Below are 23,893 nucleotides of genomic sequence, written 5' to 3'. Positions count from 1 at the left end.
AATACGAGCCTGTTGATGTGTTCATTAAGAAGACCTTACCTTCTCTGATACATTTAACCCAAAACCTGGTCCTGGCTTCTTCTTTTTTCTAAACGTATTCCTGCAAGCAATCTAAATATATGACAATTGAGTATGTTCTTCCATTTTTTACAGTTTCCCAATTTAAAGTTGAAAGGCAAAAATGGTTGCGCCAATTTTCACATTTCTCATCCTTATCTAAGTTTATTGACCAACATAAAAAAATTTAAAAATAAAATATAATTAACTATATTGTGTTCCAAACGTATTCCCGCCAGCAATCTAAACAGTGTGAAGATTAAGTACGTTCCACCACTTTTGATAGTTTCCCAATTTAAAGTTGAAAGGCGAAAATTGCTTCGCATTTCTCATCCTTATCTAAGTTTATTGACCGACATAAAAAAATGTAAAAATAAAAAATAATTAATTATAGTGTGTTACCTCTTAAATACTTTTGGTGGTGATATGAAATTGTCTGGCTTCTTTACGAGGCCGTGTAAACCGACTAAAAAAGAAAAGGCTCGTGCAAGGGGTAAAAAACAATAACTCGACCACAGTGGGAGTCGAACCCACGACCTTTTGATCCGAAGTCAAACGCGCTAATCCACTGCGCTATGCGGTCCTCGCTACGCAACGTTACCCCACGAAAATAGATAACCGATAAATGCGCAATTGATTGAGTGAAATTTTATTTCCCCCGTTTCTTTATTGAATTAACGGAGGGAAAAGGTTAGAAAAACGACGAACCCCCTGTTTTTTCTCGATGAATGAGGCAACATTCATCGATCAAATTCTAGTCCGATTATTGCCCATAGAACAAACGTGCATACGACGGGTTCTGCAACTGTCAAGTAGAGTCCGATTAGTCCTAATGACTCCAATACCTTTTTCCTTTTTCTTTTTTGGGATAATGACATAAATAGTCCCTGAACTAGTGTTTGAACTTTAAATTTGTTCAATATGATCCTCGAACTTTAGCGTAATGTTCAATATGATCCTTGAACTTTTAGTTTGTTTAATGTGGTCCTTAGACTTTTGCTACATATTCATTATAGTCCATGAACTATACGAAAATATTCAATGTAGTCCTTCTATTAATTTAAGATCAATGACAATAATGAATATTTTCATATAGTTCAATGACTAAATTGAACATTTACTAAAAATTCATTGACTACATTGAACAAGTCAAAAGTTTAGGGACCAAATTGCACATTGGGTTAAAGTTCAAAGACTACATTAAACAAATTGAAAGTTCAAGGACCATATTATACATTGGGTCAAAGTTCAAGGATTATTTATGTCATTTTCCCTTCTTTTTTTTAAAAGACTAACTTTCATTTAGGCCTTACGTGGCAATGACTTTGGTTCTCTAATTCTGTTCCTTAGAGCAAAAAAAAAAAGGATGAAAGTCATGTTTGGTAACGTAAATAGTTCTGCTTATGTTCCCGATAACAGTTTTGGAACAAAAAAAATTTAAAAAAATCGATTTTGGAAAAAGAATCATTTTTTAAAATCACAAAATAGAATGAAGTCCTACATTTTTCACTTTTCTCTTTTGAGTTCTTTCATCACTTTTCACTTGCCCTAAAACACAACAAGGTCTCGTTTTCAAAAGAAAAATATATAAGATAATAAAGAAATAATTTCTTTAAAATATTAGAAAATTATAGAAAAATCCCAAAAAATAGAAGAAGCTTAGATTATGCTAGTTTGACCTCCTTTTTAAAAATTTGGGCCTAGATTCCCTGTATTTCATAGATTTTGTTCTTTTTTATGAAAATCATAAACTCATTTGAAATTAAACATGAACCACATTTCTCTAAGCCTTTAGGGCTTCATTGAGATTTTATGATTTATTGATTACGCACTTGATTTCACCGGTTGTGATTTGTCTAAGTTTAAGTACTTTAAACTTAATCTAGTTTTAGAAAATTTGAAAAAGACGAAAACAACCCGCATGAACACTTAGTATTGGCTTACATCATAGGTTTAAGAATAGATTGAAAATTTGCATGGAACACATTTAGAAAACACTTAACTTTGATGTCGAAAGGGCGTCGGTGGAAACGCCGACATAACCAAATCCTCGGACCATAGATTTTTTTGGTTGTGTAGAATTGAATGGTTTCTTTTGACCGTTCGATAATGTTCTCGATCTATATTCCTTAAAAACCGATGACGACTCCATTTGCATGTACACATACATGTGCCATCGGTCACACTAAGATCGAATTTGATATTTCTTCATTGGTATTTGGTATAGACCTACAAGGGTGTGAGCTAATCCGAAATCACACACTAACCCAACATGGTCTATCATTTTTTTAAGCTTAAAATAACTCATTATGACATGATAATTAGACGGAATAACACGAAAAAATATTATATGCAATATATTAAATAAGAGAATCAATATGAATTAATATTCAATTAATTTGAAATGTATAATGAAATTTCACAAAGTAACTTCGTGATTATTTGACTAAAATGGCAAAAATAGGGAAGAGAAATTATTTTTAGGAACACAAATTTTGTGTAGTTACCAAACGTGTTTCTGTTCCAGGAATAGAAATTTTGTGCAGATACCAAACACGTTCTGATTATCTAAAACTCATCCAGTGAACAAAATCGGGAAAAACAATTCTAATCAAAATCACTTCTTCAAATCAGAATCGTTGTCATGCGAACCCTTATTCAAATATAACCTGAATGACAAGATAGATGCGCCTCCGAACATATAATGTCATGTAAGGTTTGAGTAGGTTTAGAGAGCCAATCACAAGGTTAAAACTTCAGGCATGTTGGGCTTTAACAACCCAGTGTGCCACACGGTTGGCCTCTCCGGCACAATATACTACTCTGATTTCTTTAAATGATCTCATTAAATCCCAAATGAGTACTCCAACACCTTTGACCAATGCAACTTTTCCATTGCGGTCTCAATTGGAATTGCTTACACGAGCCGCAATAACACAAGAACAATTACTTCACAAAATTAGTTCTAACGATAAACAAGTCGATTGCATTATTTTGTCCTCAATTAAATTGTAAAATTTTGAAACTTCTTTTGTGCTTTGTTCCGAACTTTTGCATTTGTTTTCAATTTTAGCCCCGACCAATTTTTTGACAGTAGGATCGAGAGTCACTTGGAGGGATCTCTGTTCGAGCCTCCTCTTGAGTTTGGAAGCAAACACAATTCTGTTCATGTCAATCGCTGTTATAATTAAGAAGGGAAAAAGAAAATCTGATACGATGAGTATACATAACAGGGAATACCTTGTTATTTCGTAAAGAACGTGAAGTGAATGCCCGATTTTTGTTGCGCCTGGATTGATAAATTTTTTTGCGGAACAAGAGAATCCACGAGATGTTCATTTGACTTGCATGCCGTGTCCGAGATCAAGTGCTCGACTTCGTTGTCTTTGTTTTCTCGAACTCTGAAAGATGCATTTGATACGATATTAAAAGAACAATTTCCTTTTGAATTTTTTTTTTTGTTTGGAAGTGGGATGAACGTGGGCTTTTTTTTCATGGGCCTGATCCTTGTCTTCCCTCGGCTCGAAGTTCGTATCTCTGGGCCGCCGTCGTTTTAATGCTCGACGAATCAAAACCGAAAAGGGGGACGAAACGGCATGGCGCACACGACTGTAGAGTTTGAGGTCTCCGAGGGGCAAAATCGGCAAAGTGTCGCAAAATTCACTTCCCTTCACTGCAAAGCGTCAATCGATCTGGAGAAAAATAAAACAAATTGAAGGGAAGGGAAGAGAAAAAAAAATAAAAACTCTCTTCATCGGATTAACAGAGCTCGCCTCTGTAGTTCAAAGCCTCGTCCTCTCTCTCTCTCTCTCTCTCTCTCTTCTCCTCTCTCCCTTTCTCTCTCTGGATCACTCCCCGAGGTAGCTGGATCTCCAGATTCCGCCAATTTCAGATCGACCTAGCGATCCCGATCAACAATGGTGAGCACGCCTTTCGGAATTTCTCGGTTTTGCTGATTGATACTGCTTAGATCTGGCGTAATTAGGCTTCGGTGTGGCGTTTCCGGATCGTTTCGTGTGAAAGGATGTCGGTTTTGGGTCCGAGGAAGGTCCGGGTCGAATGCTAGAGTGTGGATCAGTGGGCTGTTGGGGGTAGAAGTCAAGGAAAGCCGTGCCGAACGAATGATTCGATAATTCTCGTTGTTGATTGGAGCTGACGCGATTATGTTAATGTCATTGAATCCCACTGGTTTCGGTTTAATGCTGTATGAAATGCGTGGTTTCTTATTTTGGGAATGCCTCGGTTGGCATGAAATTTGCAATTGGAATTTTGTCTTTCTGGTTTTCTTTCTTTTTCCTCCTGTGGAATGGATTATTGGACTGGGTTTGTGGCGTGTTTGTTGATTGATTATGGACTAATTATTCTCTCCCTTTGTTTTCGTTTGTGTCAACAGCCTCTCAGACTCGAAATCAAGGTACTGCTGTCTATCTCTTGAGTTCATGTTCATTGTTCTTGATGCGTTTGTTCTTCTTTGTTGGAGTAACAGTTTTCTTTCAATCATCTGTTATCAGAGGAAGCTCGCGCAAAGATCAGAGAGGGTAAAGTCCGTCGATCTACATCCTACGGAACCATGGTATAGCACAGTCTTTGTACTTGAGCTTGTACCCATTTTTCTCTCCCCAAGACGATTTAGTTATGCTAGATTCCCCCTGTACATTATTTTCACAGTATAGGTATTTTAATGTCACCTTCTGGTTGCCTTTTTCTCTGATGCATTATTTTCAATCACAGGATCCTTGCGAGTTTGTACTCGGGAACTGTTTGTATCTGGAACTACCAGTCACAGGTATGGAATTAAAGTTTACCTTTCTTGGAGAGGATTCTTTCTGTGCTTAGAGTATTGTGTATTCACTTGTCAGTTGAAAGAAAAAGTGAAATGATTGGTCGAACTTAAAGCATGCTTGTCAGGGTTTTTGATGCATTTCTGCCATCTATTCAGTCAGTAAAAGAAAGTCATTTGAGATAAAATTGAGCTGAGTCTGCACATTACTAATACTTAAATCGATTCAAGATCCTTGAATTAGATTCAGTTTAAGTCGATTCTTTTGGCTTGAATGCGATGGTTATTAGACTTACTCGATATAAACAAATTACTAGAAACAAGTTGATGTTCAAGCTCTTTTGAATCTAGCGTGTAAATTTCCTATGGTACTCTTGTGGTGAATTCAGTTTGCACTTGCCTTCTAAACACCGAATTGAGTTAAAAAGTTCCTTGTCTACTTTTAATGAGCTTATACTTGGAGAAAATTGCTTAACTGCTTGAGCATGGCTTAAATGAAGCTAAACTTGATAGAGTCTCAGCAAGTCGAATGGACTTCAAGAAAAGTAAGAGCAGCAGATAATTAAGGACAGCTCACATTATTTTATTCATATCACGGGCCTTTATAATTGATGTCTCCTAGTGACTAACCTGCATGACATATGAACTTTTCTCCAACATAAGATCAGATGACAATATTTGATGCATCTGCATATATGCTTCCGTGAAGTCAGACCCATTTTTTTTATGCAAGAAATGTAGTTAGTTAGCAGTCTCTACACAAATAGGATATAATTTGTTGATTGTGGCCACTGTGTCACTATGATATCTTCATTCGATTAGCATTTATCAGTTGTCTTCTTTGTTTAATATGCTCTAGCCAACTGCTCTGAAAACTCTATTTATTTTGAAAAACTATCATTGTTCTTTTATCCGTATGTTGAACTCATGGAGAAGCTCTTCTTGGAGGAGTAATGGTAAGATATATTGGCAATGTACTTTCGAATGAACATGTGTCAATGATGTGGAATATCTTAGCTTATCTTGATGATGGATGAGCGATTTTGCTAACTTAAACTTTCTTGATGCTATTAGACCATGGTGAAGTCCTTCGAAGTCACTGAACTTCCAGGTACTTAGTACATGATTTAATTGCATTTGCACTTACTCTAGAGGGATTGCTATTTGCATTGGACATTCTGGTACCAGCATTTTTGTTATCCATCCTTTCTGAAGTCCTCACCCTTTGTATACAGTTAGATCAGCCAAATTTATTGCGCGGAAGCAGTGGGTTGTTGCTGGAGCTGATGACATGTTTATTCGCGTTTACAATTATAACACCATGGACAAGATAAAAGTATTTGAGGCACACACAGATTACATTAGGTGTGTGGCTGTCCATCCCACTCTCCCATATGTGCTCTCATCATCTGATGACATGCTGATTAAACTCTGGGACTGGGAGAAAGGTTGGGTGTGCACGCAAATATTTGAGGGACATTCCCATTATGTCATGCAAGTGACATTTAACCCAAAAGACACCAATACTTTTGCTAGTGCATCACTTGATCGTACAATAAAAGTAAGAACTTAGACTTTTTGTTATTTCCTGCTTGTGGTTTCTGCTTTAATTGGTAATCGTGCTGATTCTGCTATGTTATCTTGTGCAGATCTGGAATCTTGGCTCACCTGACCCAAATTTTACTCTAGATGCTCATCAGAAAGGAGTCAATTGTGTGGATTACTTTACTGGCGGTGATAAACCGTATCTCATTACTGGTTCTGATGATCATACTGCAAAGGTGTGGCACATTCTCTCTCCGAGCCATGCATTAGTTCTGCATCCATACTGTTGTTATTCACTTTTCAGTTGTATTGAGCAGGTCTGGGATTATCAGACCAAAAGTTGTGTCCAGACATTGGAGGGTCATACACACAATGTCTCAGCCGTGTGTTTTCACCCTGACCTGCCTATAATAATTACTGGTTCCGAGGATGGTACAGTTCGCATATGGCATTCAACAACTTATAGGTGAGTTCATTTGAGGGCATAATATGTCTTGTTAAATTCATAGTGTTTTTCTTTTTCTCATTATTCGTATTGGACTGCACGTAGTCCATAACCCAACATATGCACAAAATAACGGGCATACTATCAATCGCTTGGATTCTGTGACGTCTGAACATAAGTGCTCAAATATGGAGCTTAAGTGCTCAAATTCTAGTAAATGCGAAATCCATCAATTTAGTTATGGAACTATTATTTTAATGCATGATTCATGTAGCCTTTTTCTGTTCATCCTGCTAAACAACAATAGGCGTGGAACTATTTGCATTATCTGCACTTCTTTTCTTGACTATAATTATCAGCGCTTGTCATTCTCATGTTTTTCTATCTGGAGCTTTCTAGTGAAGAATTGAGTTTGTGCAATCCTACTTTATGTAACTCTGTCTTGGCAGGCTTGAGAACACATTGAATTATGGTCTGGAAAGAGTTTGGGCTATTGGGTATATGAAGGGATCGCGGCGGTAAGTTTTAATGTTGAATTCACTACTAATTTAGCTTGATCACTGTAGGGATTTTGCTGTCTATGCTATTAACTTGTCTTTGGAAGATTTGGCAGTTGATTTTGCAATTTCATTTGAAATTGTCTTCAACTTCTCTATTTGCTTAGAGAATACAAAAACAATATAGAGCAACAGGTCAACAGCCATATCTCCGTAGTTCTCCTGCATAGTGTTTCAGCAGCATATTTAAGATGCTTTTGTCTGTAGTTAATACACATGTCATTTTCCTTTTCAAGTTATTGCATGCTGTCTCTCATCTTTATATTGCTTTAAATAAGTTGCATGCAAATAGAGTAACTTGTGCTCTCCTTACAGGGTTGTGATTGGTTATGATGAAGGAACCATCATGGTTAAACTTGGTCGGGAGGTTCCTGTTGCTAGTATGGACAACAGTGGGAAGATTATATGGGCAAAACATAATGAAATTCAGACAGTGAATATTAAGAGTGTGGGAGCAGATTATGAGGTTTGAGGCACCTAAAATAATGCATTGTTGTGGTTGATGTGTTTTGATTAGATTTTCACAAGTTTTGTTCTTCCTTTTAGATTACTGATGGAGAAAGGCTGCCATTGGCTGTTAAGGAGTTGGGGACCTGTGATCTTTACCCTCAAGTAAGTTCCTATACTCTAAGGTACTTTGTCATTGAGAGCGAGACTCCATTATGACACAGGTTCTCTCACATTTCTCAACAATGTGGGCTCTGATAGCTACGTAATGTATCTTCATTGAGAAGATATTTCATACAGAAGTTCTCTCAACTGTTATTTTTAATATCATGACTTTTCATTCCTTCAAGTCCTGTTTATAACTCAGCTGTGAGTAGAAATGCATTTTCTGCAGCATTTGTACTTCATCCTTTTGGAAAGATTTGAGATCAATTTCTGCATTGCCTGGCATGCAGTTTCCAGTGGAAGTTTGAACTATGTTTCACTTTCCAAAGTAGGAACTATTCTGACAATGTAGGGAATGCAGAGATTAATGATAATTGGCTATTAACCTGAATGTTGTGTTCTTACTGTCATGAACATGTCAAATTGTTCATCTAAACAGCTTCTTTATTTTTTAAGTATGAACAGCAAACAAGGTTTTTTAATGCATTCCATCTTCTTAAAGATATTTGCTGTTTTCAGAGCTTGAAGCACAATCCCAACGGGAGGTTTGTTGTTGTTTGTGGAGATGGCGAATACATTATATATACTGCATTGGCATGGAGAAACAGGTCCTTTGGTTCTGCGTTGGAGTTTGCCTGGTCATCTGATGGAGAATATGCTGTTAGAGAAAGTACTTCAAAGATCAAAATTTTCAGTAAAAGTTTCCAGGTTTGTATTTCCAGGTCAGAAATCATAGTGTTTTTATAGTTCTTTATTGGTGGAGATTCTGGAAGTCCTCATTGAGCTGTTTTCTACTAGCTTTTCTTTTCTTTTAATAAACATGATGGCTGAAGCTTAAATTTCCCGAATTCTCTGTTTCTACTTTAACTTTCTGCCATTGTTTGTACTTGTGTCATATTAAATGACTCCCGAAGCTCAGAGTTTCTTCTTGTTATGGGTGATTCTTGATTAGTTAATGTCCTTCTTCTCTCTCCATTGTGCTGACCCGTACGAGAGTTTATGTAGATGGATTAGTGTTATCTATTTATTGCATGAATTGGAGGTTGGAAATGGAACATAACAGAGGTCAATTTTCAGGAAAAAAGAAGTGTTCGGCCAACCTTTTCGGCGGAACGTATTTACGGTGGAACATTGTTGGCAATGTGCTCCAATGACTTCATCTGTTTCTATGATTGGGCTGAATGCAGGTTGATCAGAAGAATTGATGTCAACGTGAAAGTAATGTTACCAGATACCTTTATAATTTCTATTCATGTTTCAGCCACAATTCTCTGCCTTCCTAACATGTTGCTCTGCTGTTTCAGAACCTCTACTGGGCTGACAGTGGCGATTTGGTGGCCATTGCCAGTGATACATCTTTCTATATCCTGAAGTACAATGTAAGGATCTGAGGTTCCACATTTCTCATTGGTCTCTCTGGGAGAGCTCACTATTCATTTGGTCAATTTATTGTCTATTGACATCTAGGTTATATTTTGTTTGGCAGAGGGATGTAGTTTCTTCTTTTCTGGACAGTGGAAAAGCTGTAGACGAACAAGGAGTTGAAGATGCCTTTGAGCTTCTTCACGAAACCAATGAACGTGTCAGGACTGGTATTTGGGTTGGTGATTGTTTCATCTACAATAACTCTTCCTGGAGGCTTAATTACTGTGTTGGTGGCGAGGTATAATGCCTTCATCTTGTACCTGCATATTGCTCTTATCTTTCTCCCCTTGCTACTGTCTTATCATTTAGTGATATTACATTATTAATTGATAATCTTCTTGACCAATCTGTTATGTCAGGTGACGACGATGTTTCATCTGGACAGGCCCATGTACTTGCTAGGATATCTTGCAAGTCAAAGCCGGGTGTACTTAATAGACAAAGAATTTAAGTGAGCATGTATTTCGTAATTCTCGGACTGTGAGTTTCACATGGCCAACACTCACCAAGCTTTTGTTGGTTTCTTATACTATTTGTGCAGTGTCATGGGATACACTTTACTTCTCAGCTTGATCGAGTACAAGACTCTAGTGATGCGTGGAGATCTCGAGAGGGCAAATGAGATTTTACCTTCCATTCCGAAAGAGCACCATAACAGGTAAAGCAATAGCCGACATTGAGAAAACCTCATTTGCACACTATATATATGTTCGAAGACGCCGTAAATATTTCGAAAATAATAACTCAATGCCTTTGACGTTTTGTTATTAATGGCTGCGTTGGCCATGTATGATTCAATGAATGAAGTAGTCTCTCCTTCCTTGGCCTCTTGTGAACACATGCAATTTCTAATACTGATTATGATGATTTAAGCATTGTCATTGTCTCTTTTAACTTCATTTTGGAACTCATGTCACATTTCAGTGTCGCCCGTTTCTTGGAATCACGAGGTATGGTAGAAGATGCACTTGAAGTGGCCACAGACCCAGATTATAGATTTGAACTGGCCATTCAACTTGGCAGATTGGGGATTGCAAAGGTGAGTGACGTATTTTGTCATTTGAAGTGTCACCAGAGAACGTAGGATGGTATTAGTAAAACCTGTTGTAAAAGCAGTGAAATTGCTACAAAAGACCTACATTTGCCGTATTAGCTGTTATGTCAATACAATTTCATTTGCTTGGCTACAGGAAATTGCTGCGGAAGTCCAGAGCGAGTCGAAGTGGAAACAGTTGGGAGAATTAGCCATGTCTACTGGAAAGGTTCTTTTTCTGTTGAACACAACTTTTGTGGTTCTAGTTTTATCAGCTGCAAGTTTTCTAAAACCGTTTTGTGATCTATAAGATCAAATTCTGTCCGGATGATGTGACCATGAAAGCTGAATTTATAAATGAATCTAGTCTTTAAAGGGGAAAGGAAAATTTTGTTAATATGGAAGACTAGCGAATTGGAAAACAAGAAGAGGGAAGGGAGAGGGGGCTTTAGGAAGTTATGTTTCTGGTAACTAAGGTTTTTGTTTGTTTGTTTTTTTTTTTAAAGTTCTGTTGAAGCTGTGTACATCTTTTTAGGGGACAGAAGTGTGTTTTTGCACAAACTAAACGTCTTTCTTTTTGTTTGATTCTGGTGATCTTATTGGAGTGAGGATTGCGTAGGAAAATAATGTGATGCGTAGATGAGATTCAATGAACATTCAGTCTCGATCTGAGCTGGACTTTTCAGATTTGTGATTAGAGTCTTCAATATTTATTTCCTTTTCTATCTCTAAACATTTTACTGAGAGACATTTTTTTTTTGCCTTTTATCAGCTTTTATGATTTTGGCTAATTTTACATTATTCTAATTGTCATCATTTATCGCAGTTGGATATGGCAGAAGAGTGTATGAATCACGCGATGGATTTGAGTGGTTTGCTACTGCTCTACTCTTCCTTGGGTGATGCGGAAGGAATTTTAAGACTTGCATCCCTTGCTAAAGAGCAAGGAAAGAACAATGTTGCATTCTTATGTCTGTTTATGTTGGGAAAATTGGAAGACTGCCTCCAGCTCTTGGTGGATAGGTAATCCTTATTTTATTTACTTAAAAGTACCTCCACAAGTGCCATATTGAATATGAAAAATCAATCCAACCATTCTTTTGGGCAGCAATCGGATACCTGAGGCTGCTCTGATGGCGCGATCTTATCTGCCTAGCAAAGTTTCAGACATAGTTGCTATTTGGAGAAAAGACCTCAATAAGGTAACTTATTTCTGTATTATTTTCCTGATTGTACAGCAACTGGTGCTTGTCATTGATTGCTTTGACATATGCTTTTACTCGTAAACAAGCAAAGCTTTTCGTAAGTTTCCCCAGTGCCTGTTTCAATGTTTTACACCTAGATCCAAAGTTTGCTATAGATACTTTTAAAGGTTTTCTCCCCCTTAGCAAGCTATCTTGACTATTTGGTGGAAGTTCTGCTCTTATTTCAGTTATTTTTCCCTGTTAGATGCATCATCATAATAGATGCTTTCCTTCTAGGTATTGTGAATGAGTTCCAATTCAGTTGCTTGTCTGTTTTAGATATATTGAGTTGATAACCCATATATAGAATAGCCTATGCGCTCTTATGTTCTTACTTGTTCACAAGTTATTTTATTCTTTTACTCAGCAAAGAGCCGTGAATGTTTCTTGATACTGTGGTAGTATATGTTGCTTAGTGTTAAAATACGCAATACACCTAATGACAGGTTAATCCAAAAGCCGCTGAATCTTTGGCTGATCCTGAAGAGTATCCCAACTTGTTTGATGATTGGCAAGTGGCACTTTCGGTTGAATCCAAAGTTGCAGAATCCAGGTACTAAGAATCTATCATTTGCGCGAATATTATCTCTCTTCTGCATTATAGTTTTGAGGTCTAACTGGGACCTGCTTATATACTCTTCTCTCTAAGCACTTCCATTTTTCTAGCTCCTTGTAGCATGTGACTCCCATAATTCAGCTGTTTCTTTAGTTGTCTCGTTTTCTCTTGCATGATATGGCATCACATTTTTCCTAGTTAGTTCTTTGTGGTCACATGCTTCGTTCGTGGGTGTTCATCTCCATCTACTTGGGCTGATTATCCTTGTGTTGTTCAATAGGGGTGTTCATCCGCCAGCTGAAGAATATCTCAATTACACTGATAGATCACACGGTACTCTCGTAGAGGCTTTCAGAAACATGCAAGTGGATGAGGAAAATGAACCTCTCGAAAATGGTGACTCAAATCATGAGGTACATTAAAGAATCCTTTATTTTTTCAGAGTATTTTTATTCACCTGTCCGATATTTGGGTAAAAATTGATCAGGATATTGTGTTTCTATTATAATATGGCAGTAAACATACATTTGTTGATATTTGTCATCTATGGATGAATTGTTTTCCTCCTAAATTTGACATCTTTCATTTCAGCCGTTAAAAGATGAGGGAAGGAGAGCTTACTTACCTATGCATTTGTGTAGGTCACTGAAGTAGATGGAGAGGAACAAAATGTTGAGGAACATTATGCAGAAGAAGAGAGCCAAGAGGAGGCTGTCGTAGTGGATGCCGATTCTAATGATGGTGCCGTGCTCGTTAATGGCAACGAGGCTGAAGAAGAGTGGGGTACGAATAATGAAGGAACTCCGTCGGCCTAAAAGCAATTGGTTGGGCCAGTGTGAAAATCCAAATTTTGTCCCTGGTGATTAATTGATTCTAAAGTGCCATTTCCAACTCCCATTTACACAAGATATTTCTGCATTTTGAGTTGTTTGACCTTATTTAGATATTTCTACATTCTTAAGTAGATGGAAACCAGGAGATTCATCGTAATGATAGATGTTAATGTAGGACTTCTCCTGCTGGTGCTATTTCTGCTATTATACTATTCTGAGCATGCTTTTAGAGGCTGTTTACGAATGGCTCATGGCAAAAGAAGTTGGCATATCATTTGACATTCTCATTTTCTTCTTTCCTGCTATGTTCTTTGTTCACAAAAAATTGGAATCTCCGTTCTGTTTATCTCTGAATTTTAGGGTTTTCTGTAATTGCGCACTACCCAACTGGCCCCTGGTTTAAGAACCGGTTCGTCGGGGTGCTGATAACTCCTAGGATCTCAAGATACCTCTGAAGTTTGATAAAAGGGCTTATTTCATCGCATGAGATGCATCTTGGTCAATTAGAGCTGGATCTTAGTCTTATGAATCGATATTTTCATCATATCAACTATATAGAGTGCAGTCATTCCCTGTAGCAATTCTATTGAGATACCAATGTGCTATTCTGGCCTTTTCCACTAATCTGGGAGAAGATGCTTACTGTTTGGTGCTATGAGACGTATATGCCATTTCAGACTTAGTACGAATCTTGGTGAATGTTGCTAAAGTAGTTTTGTGAATTTTGAGCTTTGAGCCATTGTAATGCAACTGCCTATAATCTTCATGACGTGCTTTCCTTTGCAAATGGTGACTCAGTGTTCTATATGAATTAAGTTGTTTCCTTAAACCATAGAGGAGGATCTAGTTACTTTTTGTCTCTATTTTATGTTGTCACATCTGATTATTTTTCCTTGTGAGGTAGATATCAATGGTTTTAGAGTTGCTTCTTACATTTCTTTTTCCTTTGTCGGCAGTGCTCACGCCACATCATTAGTTCCCCTATCTTCGAGAGAATTCCTTGCCGCTGTACTATCCTTAAGGTGAGAACAAGTACTTTCAATTGGCTGATGGGAGAGGGTTGGTGGAAAAGAGACTTGGACATGCTCTGCACATTTCCATCCTCTTCTGTGGCAGTAGAGAATTATGAGATTTTTCTGGCGGTAGTTCTTTAATGGAAAGCGTGCTTAGCTAGGGCATAATACATTGGTAGGAAGTGTACGTGGCGGATTTTGTTGTAGAGTATAATATTTGAAGTACTTATCAGGAGTAATTTTGATGATTATTTGATTGTGTTTGTCCCAAGATACATACCTTGGCAATCAATTGGAGCATTCTTACTTAGGGTACAAAGCTTGTGAGATCACATCTTCAATTGGAAGTGGAACTACAGTGCGTTCCACTTGGATTTTACTATTGAAAAAATTCGAAATAAATTTGGTAAGGTCTCGGATTAGATCCATGCATTCAGAAACTTGATTCCTTTTTCCCGCCCTGTTCTTTCGCTGCAGATATTCCTGAAAAGTGTTCACTAGGATTTTTCTCTATACCTGGCGATGCTGGTAGTTTGGCGACTTGAGTTGTGTATTGCACAATGTGTTAGGCTTCTTAGTTTCAGTTGCTTTCTTTTACTTGTTACGTTCTTCGAGGAGTTGTTCCTTATCAATACTTATTCCAGTCATTGCGAATTGGCTGAATAGTGGTTATTAGTTATCCAATCTATCAGCTCTCGCACTTCATTATGGTTTTCCAATTTCTTTGTGATCGCGATAATCATCTCTCTTTCCAGTCGAGCTTTTGTTGTCATTGCGAATTGGCTGAATAGTGGTTATTAGTTATCCAATCTATCAACTCTTGCACTTCATTATGGTTTTCCAATTTCTTTGTGATCGCGATAATCATCTCTCTTTCCAGTCGAGCTTTTGTCGTGGTTTCTGCATAATTTCTGCCTTAGCCGTAAAAGGTCCTTTAGACGAAACGCGTTTACATCATACAGTCTTCTTCATTGCGGTAGAGGAATTCGATCACTTGGCCGAATTCCGCCCTTCAACGAGACGAAGGGTTTTCCTTTAATTTTTTGCTTATTCCAAAAAGTGTTCGTCCCGATGCTTGGATCTTCCAAGTATTTTGGAACATGCAAAGCCTATGGTCCTTTGCTGCGGGGGCTAATGCTGGAAAGTTAGAACTAGCAATGCGATAGTAGTGGACAAGATGAGACCAGACATCTGAAACGTTCTCTCTTGTCGGGTCGAATTGGACCGTGCGAACCTGCTTAGAGAACGATAGAATCAGGGAGCTTGTCATCTCTAATCAGGTTCGGTAGGGGCAGAGGATTTAACCCGAGATATTGACACGCATGATATTTGAAGTTTAGCTCAATGTACAAGGATCCTGAACTTTGAATTTATTTAATGTAGTTTATGAACTTTAGTTCAATATACAAGAACTCTTAATTTGTTTAATGTGATTTCTGAACTTTTGGTACATATTTAATTTAGTCCTCAAAATGTACGAATATGTTCAATATTGTTCTTCCATTTATTCAAGTTCGGGGATAATATTGAATATTTTCATATAGTCTAAGAACTAAATTAAATATGTACTAGAAGTCAAAGGGCTATGTTGAACAATTTAGAAGTTCAAAGTTAATATTGCACGTTGAGTTAAAGTTCAAGTATCACATTAAATAAATTTAAATTTCATGGACTACATTGACCATTTGTGCCATTTACCCATTTAACTTTGGTTGCTTAAAGTGCGCATGAAAACACTTCAGAAATTGCATTTCTCTGCGAAAAGCCCATATGGCAGAGAAATGTGTTTGATAAAAACCTGATTGAAGTAAAAATCCGTTTGGTAAAAAAATTGACTTCCTGTGGGATTTTTTATTTCTGATAAAATTTTTCACTTCTGATAGAATTTTTGGCAAATTTTGAGAAGTAAAAAATTTTAACTTTTTGGCTTCATAATCACTTCTTGGACCACACCCGCCTCCGCCAACCACAGCGGTTGTGGTCGCCGCCAACCACCGCCGATCGCCGCCGACCACCACGACCGCCGTTGCTTTGACCGCCGGCCGATCGCCACTGACCACCGCCGACGGCCGCCTCCGCTCGCCGCCACCACCTCCACCGACCACCGCCACAGAAGCCGCCGACCACCGTCGATTATCGCCGCCGAAGATTTTGTTAATAATGTTTCAAAAGTAGAAATTTTAACCGCTATCAAACAAATTTTTCTGATTAGAAGTCAATTTGGAGGAGAAGTATAAAAATCAACTTCTACTTTTGAGGAGAAGTAGAGAAATCAACTTCTGATCAGAAGTTGATTTCTCATAGAGAAGTATTTTCATGCGCACCCTTAGATGAGCTTCAACAAATATAAAAAAAAAAGTATTTACCGCTTTTCGGGACAGCTGTTTCGATTTTTTTTTTTTTTTTTTTTGGAAGATTTTACACACAAAACTGAAAAAGGAAAAACAACTCCAGATCGACGTGTCAAGACAACCCAATCAGCAATCGCAAACCAGAAAGCGTCAGAAACATTGGCGAAGTTCCCAAAATACCCCTCGAAGTACCCACAATTCACTTTGACAGAGTACCAAGTACCAACCATCCAACGCTTCCGACCTCCTCTCTCTTCCTGCTCATCTGATGACGCGCACCCACAAAAATCTCTCCTCCCCCTTCTCTCTCTCTCTCTCTCTCTCTCTCTCTCTCTAAAAATCTAGGGTTTTCGTCAGTACGAATCGTTTCTCCGATTGCGGAGCCAAAATCAACCACCCCCTGATTCGTTCAATTTCGAGCCCTAATAACGATTGCCGCTACGGCATCGAAGATTTTGGGGATCGTCATTGGTTCGGGATTTAGCAATTTTGGCACTTCCGTTTCGGCGACAGTGGCTTGTGCTTGCGTGCAATCCGTTCTGCTAGGTGCGTGGTCGTTGAGAAACATTCGCTCTCATTCGATCCATTGAAATTTTTGTTTTTTCCCTCTCTCCTTCCCTTTCCTAGTGTTGGCGATTTTGAGTGTGGCGTTCCGGTTGAGGCCGAATCGATGGCTACGGGGAGAGAGGATGAGGTGGAATACGAGAGCGATCCCGATGAGACGAAGCAATCCCTGGCGATGCGGAGGCGAAGAGCTGCGAGTGACGACGAGGAGAGTGAGAAGGAAGAGGCATTGGAGGGAGAAGGCGGGAAGGAATCTCGAGCGGGTCGGGTTCGCTCCGAGGAGTCCGACAGCGAGGGTGGGGCGGCTGATTATGACGATGAAGAGGGTGAGTTAGAGGAAGAGGAAGAATTGGATGGAGAAGAGGAAGAGGAGGAAGGCAATTATGAAGACGCGGAAGAAGTGATTGATGAAGAAAAAATGAATGAGAGGCGTGTTGGGGAAGTGGAGAGGAATGACAACATCAACATGGGGCATGAGGAGGAGAAAGAGGTGGTGGATCGAGATTTCAAGGATGAGGGTCAGATAGCCGTGGAGGAGCCTCTGGGTGAGTGGGGGGAGGATCAGGCAGAAGATCAGGTGGAGAAGAAGGAGAACGAGCCTTACGCAGTACCCACTGCTGGGGCTTTTTACATGCATGATGATCGATTTCGGGACAATGTAGGTGGCCGCAACAGGTACTGCTTGTAAATAGTTCTTTTATGGCTTTCATGAGTAGGATTTGATAGACTATGCAATAGACGCTGGTGGAATGAGGCAGGTGTAGCTTTGACAGTTTTTTAACCCGCTTGCATTTGTTGGTTATGTACGAATGTCTTGTTAGTAGGAGGGATGTCCTAGGACTCAATTTGTTCTTTATGTTTGAGCTGTGGATGTGGGAACCTTTGGAGGAATTATTTGCTCTCTTTTTTATGGTAGACATTAGATAGGTTGGAAATGTGATGATACTATTACATCAGCAGTAGATTTGTTGTTGTAGATATGATTTAGTTTTGTTACAATGACTTTGTAGTGTGGTTTTGGGATAAAGATTTAGGATTCTTTTGAGGACAGAGAACGTGTTCTTTTTTTTTTTTTTTTATAAATTTTACGGGTGAAGTGGTGTTTGCTTAGGTATTTTGACAATGTTCAACAAGTGGGTCTGCTAGGGCCCCCAGAGTCTCTAGACTTTGCTGGGTAAGTACGGAAAACATAGTGGGTCTGTGCTGGCACATTTTGTTTGATATCTCTGAGGAGTCTATGCAATTGACCATCCTCATGAATTCATCTAGCAGTTTGTCAGTCTTTTGCCCGATTAAAATTATTGCATAGAACATATTGTATCGACATGACCCCCTCACTCTGTACACTTTGTTTTTGTTCTTAACAAACCAATCTTTTCCTTGATATCATTCTTTATGGACCCTATATTTTTCTAGCTGGCAATTCTTAAGATGATTCTACGTTGTTACTATCATTCTTCTGATTTAGAATGATGATGTTGAGAGCAAGTTAGTGACCAGTGTTCTTTCTGCTCGTTTAGCTGGTGCATGTAGTGAGACATGAGTGTTTTCTCCTTGTAATCTCTTTGTGCATCACTTTTTTCTAGTATTACTATCCTGCATTAGATGTTTCTCTGTGTCTAATAGGTTTTAAGATTCAGGAAAAGACGTCATTTACTTTCCACGCATTTCCTTCTTGTTTAGGAGGACTTTTGGTGGTAGGAGGCTGTGGGAGTCAAAGGATGAAAGGAAGTGGGGCCATGACAAGTTTGAAGAGATGACCATGCAAGAAAGGCGCTATGATGAGGTGGGTATATGCTCAGGAGTGGTGCTTTGTTGTCAAGAGCATGTTTTTTAGGTGAACTGATGCTTACCTTTTGCTTTATTGTCATGACATCTAGAGAAGGAGGACTTCCAGAGGTAATTATCGAGGTCGTGGTAGAAATCGGGCTGTTGACCGTGGATATGTTAGAGGGAACAGAGCAAGAGCTTTTGATAACAATAGTCCAGTTGGCACAGGTAATAACAGTAGCAATCAGAACCAAGTACCTAGAGGTGTGAGAGGGAGAGGGCCTAGAAGATATGAAAGTTCTCTGAAGAAGAGCAGTCATGCACCTCCAAATCATAACAAACAGTGAGTACTGTTTTCTATGTCGAGTTAATTAGTCTTTTCCTCTTGCTCAAGCTAATACTTCAATATGCTTCTGGTCGCCCAAAATTTCAGATCCAAGAAGCCTGTTGAAGAAGCTTCGCAAGATAACTTGGGGCAAGTGTTTATATCCACTTTGAATACAGAAGCTGATCAAGCTCCTGCAAAAAAACAAACATTTGCATCAAGTTTGAATTCTGCTTCTCCACCTTTTTATCCTTCCAGCTCTACTAGTAAGGATGTTGCACCAACACAGAAAAAGGATGGGCAAGTTGGAAATCTTAGTCGGAACAATCGTGCTTCTATGGTGGATGACAATTTTTCTGGGCCTCCTCCTAATGCATTGTTGCGAGGAAAGAACATAGCTAATTCAGTTGGCATAGATAAGCTCTCCATTGATGATTCTGTCACTACTTCTGCTGCGAAACCTTTGGCCACTTTGCATATTGCTCCTACTGGTTCATCTGTCAATGCTTCTCAGTCTTTTCAGACTAGGGCTCAAGGAAAGGCAATGGCTCCCCCTGCAGGACAGATGCCTTATCAAAATAACCCTTCCCAGGGCCAAAGGAACAGACTATCGCCACAAGTGCAGGTCCATGCTGGTCAGAGAAATGCTGGCCCAAATAGAGTTCAAACTTCCCCTCAAGTAGCAGGACAGCGTCCTGGTAGTGGATCTCAAGCGTCCTCTCCACCTACAACAGCTGCTTCCGTAAATTCATATGAAACCGCAGAGATGGAAGCTGCTTCTGAAGCAAACAAGTCAGCTGGGGCTTTGGTTGGAAAGGGAAAAGGCAGTGTTCAAGGAGGTGGGAGGGGCTCTTTTGTTTACAGTGGTGCTCATGTCGTGGGGGCTGGTGGGAATATGGGTGTTGGTCATGGCGATCAAAACTTCCCTGGTACTCCCGCATTTTTACCTGGTAAATTTCTTGCATCTTTCTATTTGTCTGTGTTATTTTGAAGTTCGGTAAAATATCAGATCCAATCAGCAGTCGACACTCCACGGTGTTTTCTTCTTTTGTGATAATTTAGGATTTGTCTGAGTGTTTCTGTCGCAGCAACCTTTATTGGAGTAAGGATTTCATCTTAGTTGAGGGACTTGATTGCAAGGACCATTTTGATCATGCATTTCTGGTTAACATGAATTTCTGTTGCATCTTTCTATTTCTCTGTGTTATGTTGAAGTTCGGTAAAATATCAGATCCAATCAGCAGTCAACACTCCACAGTGTTTTCATCTTTTGTGATAATTTAGGATTTGTCCGAGTGTTTCTGTAGCAGCAACCTTTATTAGAGTAAGGATTTCATCATTGTTGAGGGACTTGATTGCAAGGACCATTTTGATCATGAATTTCTGGTTAACATGAAGCATATGCATTTGCAGATTTGGGTCCTTATTCCGTTTAGCTTACAAAATTTGTCTCGTTATGCTGATGAATGGCCTGCAGTTATGCAATTTAGTGGTCAGCATCCTGGAGTCCCGACTGTTGGCATGGCATTTCCAGGATATGTTGCCCCACCTCAACTTGGTCTGGGGGCAAATTCTGAGATGACATGGTACAGTAATTTGTCTTATATTGCCCTGTTTCTGTCCATTTGCTTTCTCCTGTTTCCTAAAGTTGTATGTGTGCAGTAAGACTGATTAGTTGGCATGCTTTGATCTGTTTCTGAAGTTACGCCGGACTGAGTGCCTTATTAAGCGTCTTGATCGAGCATACAAATGCAAAGTCATTAACTCGGTCAGAGGATGTTAGAATAGATTGGGCACCTTACTTATCTGTCATGTTGTGTTTATGCAGATGGTTACTTTTACTTCTTTCATAACTAAACTAGTCCGTAGTCTGAGACCTTTGCACTCTGTAATTGCAGAAAAACTGAAGTAGTAAATAATTTTCATTGTCATCAGGTTACCCGTACTCGCGGGTGCCGCAGGAGCTTTAGGGGCTACATATTGTTCGCCGTACATTGCTGTTGATGGTGCTTATCATGCTCCTTCCGGGCAGACAACTTCAATGGCCACGTCAAGGTTAGTTTCTCGACTGGGGATAGCTAAGGTGGTTTTAGAATTTGTTGTGATGTTCATTAGGTATTTACTACTTGTTTCAGCTACATTTGGTTTTCCATGCTTGAAGATGTGATATTTTGATTCGCAGGTGGAAAAATGGAGTAGACGTGTTAGATTTGACTCTTGCAATAAGTAATTTGCCTGTGTAAACATTGAAATTAGAGATTATTTATAGTTTGACTGCCATCTTCGAGAAACTTGACAGAAGTCAAGATTCGTGTCAGGTTCAATAGGTTTATGAAAACATGAAACGGATTAAAGGTGATTTTAGAGGAAAATCACTTTAAGGTGGTAGTACACTTCATTTTTTAAACAAAAATACTTCTCTCATATCGTTGCTGGTTTTTCCAAATGCTTAATCCTAAAGGAAAGTGGACTATGTCGACAGAAGTTGACTTTCGCAGTTTGACATGTTGAAGTCGTGGCTGGCTTATTTTACAGTCATATAAACTCCTTTACCTTGATGTTTCGACATCATGTTATTTGATATGAGGGTGGAAAGTAGCGATCCATTCTTTTTATATACCGAGGGAGTTCTGGGAAAATGATGCTGAGACTTGGTTGCCTCTGTGTCTTTATATGCAGCAAGGAAGGTCAGTCAAACAAAACTAACTCTGATTGGAAGCCCTCTCAAAAACCTGGTAAGAGATGAGCATACACATTTGCAGTTGCGCTCTCTCTATGTTGGCTTGAGCTTGGTTGAAATCAAAGTTTGTAAACTGTGACCTTTTAGGATATGAAATTGAAAATACTGACTTCTGTGTGCAGAACTTTTAAGTGAGGAACATGGACAGCGACAAAATAAACCTCGTAGGCAAGTTGCTCAGTCTGCTGCAAACCTCTATTTATTTAGACTTTGAAGCCCTCTTACTAAGACTACAGAATGTTCTTGTGAATTATTTTTCATACAATCTCCTCTTATAGATGTTTTTTTTAAATGACTCTCTCTCTCTCTCTCTACACACATGCGTTATGCCTCAATCCCGGTGATATCTTTGCATGTGCAGATACTCAGAGATGAATTTCGGCCAGTGAAGCTTCAATAATGTGGAGACTGAATTAGCAAGTTTAAGGTCGAGATTTCCCCAAATGTTTTTTGGGCTGATTGGTGCTCTATGAATCTGAACAATGGTCTTCTGCTCTTGCAGGCCGTCTCTTAGGCCCTTGTGATTTCCAGCTTTTGGTCTGGTGCACTTTGGGCCAACATATGTTCCCAGATAGGTTAGGTATGGCCTTTTTTTTTTTCCTTGCTTGCATGTGTATATGGTACTATTCTTTTAGAAAATATCCTGTTATTGTTAAAACTTTATTAGTTTATCCATCGATGTCTCAATAAAAATGTGCAGGAAAGTTCAATTTCTTACATATTGTTCGTGGGTTGGTAGAAACAGTCTTCTTGCATAGTTTTGTATATGGGTGGCTTCTACCTGAAGCCGTTCTATACAGGAGTGTTACCTTCTAGGTACTTTCTTGATGAAATCTTTTTATCATTTGAAGAAAAAAAAGAAGAAAGTGTCAGCAAAAATGTATTGGCCGGTTGTTTGTGGGTTATCTCTTATATCGAGTCTGATTGGCATATATGGAATACAGGAGTACTCAAACTATGATTTAAACCTGAGCCATGTTTCCAACTTACGCCTACAGTTTTTTAGATGTATGTTAAAAGTTGGCTTGCTATTGACGGACTGAAAGCTTTGGGTTAGTTGACCAAATATTTCAACTAAAGATGTGAGGGTATGATCAGATGTGTAAATAGAGTTGAGTGGTGTCACAGTCAGGTTCATTGAGTTGTTACTATGCATTCTTATGGGCTTGGATTGAAGTAAATTGTCTTAAGGTTTTCGTTAAACTCTCGGTGTTTGTAGGTTAAGTGGCAAATACCTGGTCATGCTGCAGTCAAGTTGAGAACCGTATTGTAGCTTGACGGGTGGTGTCTTCTTGTTTAATGTAAGGTATGGGAATCGACCCAAATGCATCTCTTTTCTCCTCCTTAATTATGTTTCTGCAGAAGTGGATGGAAAATAATTTTTCGCCCTTAATCTGTCTGCTAGGTGTTCTGTTACTCGTCGGTTTACCTGTGGTTTGATTTCTGAAAGAAGCTTTTGTGTGAGAGAGAGAGAGATGGTGACAGGCTTTTTCAGAGAGCTATAAGAAGATGAATAAGAAGAATCAATGTGCAGCAGCAGCTGTTATGAGACATGAAGTTGATAGTATCGTGTGGTTGAGTTCTGTGTTCCCGAGATTTGCATTTTCTGATGCCCTGTTTTCTGGTTTGGTTAATGCATGGTTTTTACTATTCTTCCGGGACATGACTGGGCTCTAGTGCCATAATCCAAGTGTTATGTTAATTGAGTTGGTCAATGATTCTTTTCCATAAACCATCTGTACCAGCTACTTTCAAACTTCAATTGGCATTGGAAGCATGTCTTCTTTACATTTACCTACTGTGCTTATTTGTGCATCACACGCACACACAAAGCACCTTATTGCACACAATTTCTCCTTGGAAGGTAGTGTCTTTCGTCCTTTAAATGTGCCCGTAAAACATTTGAGTGTATCTTTCAAGCTCTTTTTCATTGGGTTAATGGAATTTCGATGGGAATGGTAGTTCTTGTCCAGTCGTGTTCTTTTCCATGCGAAGCCAGTTCTTGTCTTATTTTTGTCGTTCTCTTTTGTAATATAGAGGAAA

General features: G+C 38.9%; 2 protein-coding genes, 1 long non-coding RNA gene and 1 other non-coding gene across 10 annotated transcripts; 2 read left to right on the top strand and 2 right to left on the bottom strand.

The window, feature by feature from the left end:
- Positions 1–566: 566 nt before the first annotated feature.
- Positions 567–640, bottom strand: TRNAR-UCG. Its single transcript has one exon. It is a non-coding gene; the product is annotated as a tRNA-Arg (tRNA).
- A 3,133-nt stretch (positions 641–3,773) lies between these two features.
- LOC115737559 (coatomer subunit beta'-2) lies at positions 3,774–14,415 on the top strand. 3 transcript variants are annotated; one of them, XM_048273727.1, is made up of 26 exons: positions 3,836–3,854; positions 3,890–3,977; positions 4,451–4,471; positions 4,569–4,630; positions 4,789–4,843; positions 5,912–5,948; positions 6,073–6,398; positions 6,487–6,618; positions 6,700–6,848; positions 7,277–7,345; positions 7,700–7,850; positions 7,931–7,996; positions 8,516–8,704; positions 9,074–9,214; positions 9,301–9,375; positions 9,483–9,659; positions 9,781–9,872; positions 9,963–10,079; positions 10,346–10,460; positions 10,612–10,683; positions 11,281–11,477; positions 11,563–11,656; positions 12,145–12,251; positions 12,535–12,667; positions 12,896–13,113; positions 14,044–14,415. In XM_048273727.1, exons 2-25 carry the CDS (start codon positions 3,975–3,977, stop codon positions 13,067–13,069), a joined length of 2,754 nt encoding a protein of 917 aa, XP_048129684.1. In that variant the 5' UTR covers positions 3,836–3,854; positions 3,890–3,974; the 3' UTR covers positions 13,070–13,113; positions 14,044–14,415. The 3 variants fall into 3 exon arrangements, with proteins under 3 accessions (XP_030525597.1, XP_030525596.1, XP_048129684.1); XM_030669737.2 differs by having other exon boundaries at positions 3,774–3,977; positions 12,896–13,037; XM_030669736.2 differs by having other exon boundaries at positions 3,775–3,977.
- Positions 14,416–16,735: 2,320 nt separating this feature from the next.
- Positions 16,736–22,283, bottom strand: LOC125313756. Its single transcript, XR_007197335.1, has 2 exons — positions 22,166–22,283; positions 16,736–16,784 (listed from the first exon to the last, which is right to left on the bottom strand). It is a non-coding gene; the product is annotated as an uncharacterized LOC125313756 (long non-coding RNA).
- LOC115737566 (protein MLN51 homolog) lies at positions 16,765–23,644 on the top strand. 5 transcript variants are annotated; one of them, XM_048273738.1, is made up of 13 exons: positions 16,765–17,690; positions 18,699–18,801; positions 18,896–19,128; positions 19,219–19,260; positions 19,369–20,060; positions 20,588–20,696; positions 21,046–21,165; positions 21,790–21,845; positions 21,973–22,018; positions 22,212–22,277; positions 22,353–22,430; positions 23,070–23,156; positions 23,256–23,644. In XM_048273738.1, exons 1-10 carry the CDS (start codon positions 17,122–17,124, stop codon positions 22,237–22,239), a joined length of 1,998 nt encoding a protein of 665 aa, XP_048129695.1. In that variant the 5' UTR covers positions 16,765–17,121; the 3' UTR covers positions 22,240–22,277; positions 22,353–22,430; positions 23,070–23,156; positions 23,256–23,644. The 5 variants fall into 5 exon arrangements, with proteins under 5 accessions (XP_048129695.1, XP_048129693.1, XP_048129691.1 ...); XM_048273734.1 differs by having other exon boundaries at positions 16,768–16,992; positions 17,078–17,690; positions 19,219–20,060; XM_048273736.1 differs by having other exon boundaries at positions 16,767–17,690; positions 19,219–20,060; positions 22,212–22,266.
- The last annotated feature ends 249 nt before the right edge of the window (positions 23,645–23,893 follow it).

Source organism: Rhodamnia argentea, chromosome 2 (assembly GCF_020921035.1).
Source record: "Rhodamnia argentea isolate NSW1041297 chromosome 2, ASM2092103v1, whole genome shotgun sequence".
In the NCBI taxonomy this organism is placed as follows: domain Eukaryota; kingdom Viridiplantae; phylum Streptophyta; class Magnoliopsida; order Myrtales; family Myrtaceae; genus Rhodamnia; species Rhodamnia argentea.
Note: the sequence above shows the minus strand (reverse complement) of the source record. Positions and strands in the feature narration are given on the sequence as shown.

Excerpts from the sequence above, each read along its gene's own strand:
- LOC115737559 (XM_030669736.2), top strand. Across the intron at positions 4,472-4,568 it reads CTCTCAGACTCGAAATCAAG|AGGAAGCTCGCGCAAAGATC; the intron begins GTACTGCTGTCT and ends ATCTGTTATCAG. Across the intron at positions 6,399-6,486 it reads CACTTGATCGTACAATAAAA|ATCTGGAATCTTGGCTCACC; the intron begins GTAAGAACTTAG and ends TATCTTGTGCAG.
- LOC115737566 (XM_048273736.1), top strand. The coding sequence starts at position 17,122 with ATGGCTACGGGGAGAGAGGATGAGGTGGAATACGAGAGCGATCCCGAT. Across the intron at positions 17,691-18,698 it reads AATGTAGGTGGCCGCAACAG|GAGGACTTTTGGTGGTAGGA; the intron begins GTACTGCTTGTA and ends CTTCTTGTTTAG. Across the intron at positions 21,166-21,789 it reads ACTTCAATGGCCACGTCAAG|CAAGGAAGGTCAGTCAAACA; the intron begins GTTAGTTTCTCG and ends CTTTATATGCAG.